The sequence below is a fragment of the Phaethon lepturus genome, unplaced genomic scaffold (genome assembly GCF_000687285.1).
Source record: "Phaethon lepturus isolate BGI_N335 unplaced genomic scaffold, ASM68728v1 scaffold23210, whole genome shotgun sequence".
Taxonomy (NCBI): domain Eukaryota; kingdom Metazoa; phylum Chordata; class Aves; order Phaethontiformes; family Phaethontidae; genus Phaethon; species Phaethon lepturus.
This window is the reverse complement of record NW_010514352.1, coordinates 15,550-19,650: the sequence shown is the minus strand read 5'-3', so window position 1 is coordinate 19,650 and position 4,101 is coordinate 15,550. Positions and strand designations below refer to the sequence as shown.

The 4,101-nt window shown below is 50.9% G+C and overlaps 1 protein-coding gene across 1 annotated transcript in view; it reads left to right on the top strand.

Annotated features, from left to right (window-relative positions):
• B4GALT1 (UDP-Gal:betaGlcNAc beta 1,4- galactosyltransferase, polypeptide 1) overlaps window positions 1-4,101 on the top strand; it is a 13,227-nt gene that overhangs the window by 8,221 nt on the left and 905 nt on the right. Inside the window, 3 exon segments of the mRNA XM_010292776.1 lie at window positions 596-783; window positions 2,229-2,351; window positions 4,047-4,100. Of these exon segments, the coding sequence (XP_010291078.1) occupies window positions 596-783; window positions 2,229-2,351; window positions 4,047-4,100 (365 nt within the window).

The following is a 4,101-nucleotide window of genomic DNA, read 5'->3' as shown; positions in this document are numbered from 1 at the left end:
CACCACGGTCCCACAGCTGGATTGTGGCAGAGCTCAGGAAGAGGGTGCCGAAATCCTGGCCACAGAAAGGTTTTGGTCCATGGTCCTTGTCCTGGCTGTAAGCCAAAGCACTGCCAAGGTTTCTTGCTGTAGCAAGGGCTCCTTCTTCCAGAGGAGCCCCCCTCTCTTTGCTTTTCTCCACTGCTCTGGGAAGCCCCAGCTGCTTGCCCTGGCAGTCTGAAAACTTTTATCACAAAATGCAATCCCAGAATGGCTGTGCGTGGGGTGGGACAGGGGGGCCACTCAGCATCAAGCCTGCCCTCTTGGAGCCTCCCACCAAGAGAGGGGAGCTGAGCCAGGTCTAGCCGTTCCCCAGCCTCTTCGGCTGCCCCCGCGGTTCACAACTGGCTCGGATGCTGTCACCCCACAGGCAGCATTCCGGGGGGGCTCACTGCAGATGTCCTGCTGCAGGGGGAATGCTCGGGCTCCAGCTCAGTCCATCACAGGCACACCAACCCAATGTGGTGACACCAGCGTACGGTGACAGGTAAGAAACTGCTGATGTCAACTGCTAAGTTTAAAGTCCCTTAACTGTTTTTGTTTGTTTTTAAATTAGGATGGAGAAGAAGAATTTAACCGTGCTAAACTGCTGAATATAGGATTCGCAGAGGCTTTGAAAGAGTATGACTATGATTGCTTTGTGTTTAGTGATGTAGACCTCATCCCAATGGATGACAGAAACACCTACAAATGTTACAGCCAGCCACGGCACCTCTCTGTATCCATGGATAAATTTGGATTTCGGTGAGACACCTTTTGGAAGGGCATTTTGTTCCTAGTATCACCGTTAGCCTAGCAGGCCAGGCGCAGCGTTGCACATCCCCACCCACCATTGAAAGCCTGGGAAAATGTCTCTGGCAAAAGCCTGTCTTGGCATGCACATCCCTGCAGGGAGCGGGTGGCTGCGAGTGGGATCAGCTGGAGAGGAGGAAGGGGGGGAAACACAGCCGAGCAGTTTATTAAAATTCACAGCTTCTGGAAACTGAAACATAGGGCGAGGAGAAATTAAGAGCCTGTCGTTTTGCAGATGCCCACATATCCCTTCTTGTGTTTCAGGCTGGAAGCTGGAAGACAGCTAATGTTTCCACCCAGTCTGAAAAGTGAGACACTCTCGCACAGTAAAAATTATGTGCAGCTTTAAAAAGACTGCATCAGGCACTATTTTAAGAACAAAATGAAATATTTTTGGCTGTTCGATTTCAGGCCACTGAGGAACCTGCCCTGGTGCCTCAGAGCAACAGAAAACAAAATGCCTTCTGACATACATTTGGGTTCAGCAAGCTGCTGCAAACAAAAACGTGTCTTGCTTTTCCTTTTTTTTTTTCTGTCCCAAATCCCCAAGGGAGACTTTAAAAGCTCACCTATAAAGTGAAAACTGGTCATGACCCCATGGTGGCCAATAGTGATAAAGGTACAGCAGTATTGTTGGTGGTAGGGCCCCTGCATGTCTTCAGTCCAGACCCAAGCCCTGCTCAGAGCAGGACTGTCACCAGCACTGCAGCAGCTGCAGTTTTTTCTTGCAGCTAGGAGAAGCTTAGCAGAAATGCAGGCCCCAGGGGTTTCTTCTGCTTGCTGAAGCAGAGGGAGGGTCTGCGGTAGGTCCTGGTGATCCCTGCATGGGCCCTGTCCTGGTTCTGTGGGTCTGAATTTCTTCTGTGCACAACCCCCTCATGAATCGTCCCCTGTTTCAGGTGGGAGCTGGTTGGCTTTGTACATGCAAGTTCGTGCTGCTGGCTCAGTTTTGGGCTGCAAGCTTTCCTTTGGGGCACTGGGGAGCATGGAGGTGAGCAGTGGAGTTGCAGGAAGGCTCTGTGGCACCTCTGATGCCTCGCTGAGCTTTTGCCACTCCCGGAGAATGCATGTCACTCATATGTCCTTTGGCGAAGTGGTGTGCACCTCACCAGCCTGTCCTTTGAGGACAGTGTACTTCGTAGTGAAAGGCTGCAGCCACTGCCAGTTGCAAAATACTTCGCAGCTGTATTTGGGACTGAGCCCACCAGCTCCCTCTGCCTCAGCTGAGTCTGGGGCACCAAAACGCATGCTGCTCCCTGCTGCTTCCTGCTGCAGGGAGGTGCTGGCTTGCCATGGGCTGGGATGAAGGGCAGCAGCAAGCCTTTGTCGGGTGGGCAAGCTGCTCCTTGGCTGGCACCTCTACTCCTCTTCTAATGGCCTTTTCTTCCTGCTTCCAGGTTGCCTTACAATCAGTATTTTGGAGGTGTGTCTGCCTTGAGCAAAGAGCAGTTCACAAAGATCAACGGGTTCCCAAACAATTACTGGGGCTGGGGTGGCGAAGATGATGACATTTATAACAGGTAAACAAATCATGGAATCATAGAATCACTAAGATTGGAAAAGACCTTTAAAATCATCAAGTCTAATCATCAACACAACACCACCATGCCCACTAAACCATGTCCCAAAGTGCCACCTCTACACATTTTTTGAACACCTCCAGTGATGGTGACTCCACCACCTCCCTGGGCAGCCTGTTCTTGACCACTTGCTTGACCACTCTTTCAGTGAAGAAATTTTTCCTAATATCTAATCTCAACCTGTCCTTGGCAGTCTTTTCACCCTGACTGTGGGAGCCTCCCCTCTGTGTTGGGGACAGAGGTGGCATGTGGGTGACCTGCTGGCTCAGCAAAAGCGTGCTGCTGCTGGCACCCCATTTCGCAGCTCCCAAGGTGTGCTGGGAAGTGGGTCTGGCTGGAAAAATCCCATCCCTGGCCCACACGCCCATCGCTCATTCACCGTGCAGCCTTGCAAGCATCCACAACAGTGCACGCGTTGGAGCAGTGTGCTTCTGGGTCTCCCAGCACTGGCCAAAGGAAAGAGAATCAGGGTACGTGGCAGGGTGGAGAAGACCTTGACCCACCTAGTCCAGTGCAGCCTGAATCTTGCCTGGATCTGCAGCCTGGTAGTGGATCCCTTTGCTCCTGGGAGAGCTTTGTCAGGCTGTAAGTGGCTCTAAATAATGTGGTGAGCCATTGCTTCCTGCCCAGAAGGAAGCTGAGCAAGGAGGAAGGTTGGATGTGGGGTTGTGCCACCTCACAGCTTTCTGTCCCCAGGGCAGTCACTGTGAGAAATCATCTTGGTGAGCTTGGAGTTGGGAAACCCTCTTCACGTTTCTTGATGGCAAAACCACTCTATGTGGTCTTTTCTTTGGGCTTTCTGAGCTCTTCTGGGCTTCAGGAAGGGTCTTCCTAAAAGTGATTAGACCTTCCTGAGGTTTTGCACTTCTGTTTAATAAACAAAGTAAAGGACAACCTTCTAGTGGGGCAGGGCATTCAGATCAAGGTGGTAGTCCTCTCTTTTTGGGGAACTTTGAGGAGCAGAAGATGCTGTAAAGAAATGAAAAGGGAGATGCAAAGAGGAAGAAACCAGGTACTTTTTCAGCATTAGTGTCCATGAACTGCAGGTGCCTTGCAGAGAGCGTGCAAAGCCAGGCTCCCCCTGTGGGGGGGTAGCTACCCAGTGGGTCGCAGCTGGGACCATTGTGGCTTTGACCATGTGTCCCCCGTGCTGCTTCACCACCATTCACTTTGGTTTCTGCCAGCACTGCAGCTTTCACATCTGGAAAAGTGAATGCTCTTCTGGCTGCGTTCCAGACGGGTTAAAAAAAACAGAATGCTCCCATTAAAACTACAGTCTAGAGCCTGGAGCAAGGTTAATGCAGGCATTGGGTGTTGGAGGAGCTGGTGATGCAGGTGAGGGTGCAGTGAATTAGCAAATTCTTGGTGTTGGCAGGGGGAGGTTTCTTATTGCCATGCTGATGTGCCCCGGTGGAAAGGGACTGGCTTTCCACCCTTTCGGTGTTAGCAAGCCTGCGTATGCACTAGTAGCATCCTCAACGAAAAGAGGTAAAAAAAAAAAAAGAAAAGAAAAGAAAAAAAAAAAAAGAAAAACAGGCAAAACCCCAAAAACCAATAGTCATTTGTGGAAGGTGTGGCAGAGCGTCCCACATCCGTCACCTGTTATGGGTGTTTAATGTACTTGCTTTTTAACAGGCTGGTGTTTAAAGGCATGGGGATATCCCGTCCAGATGCCGTCATTGGGAAGTGC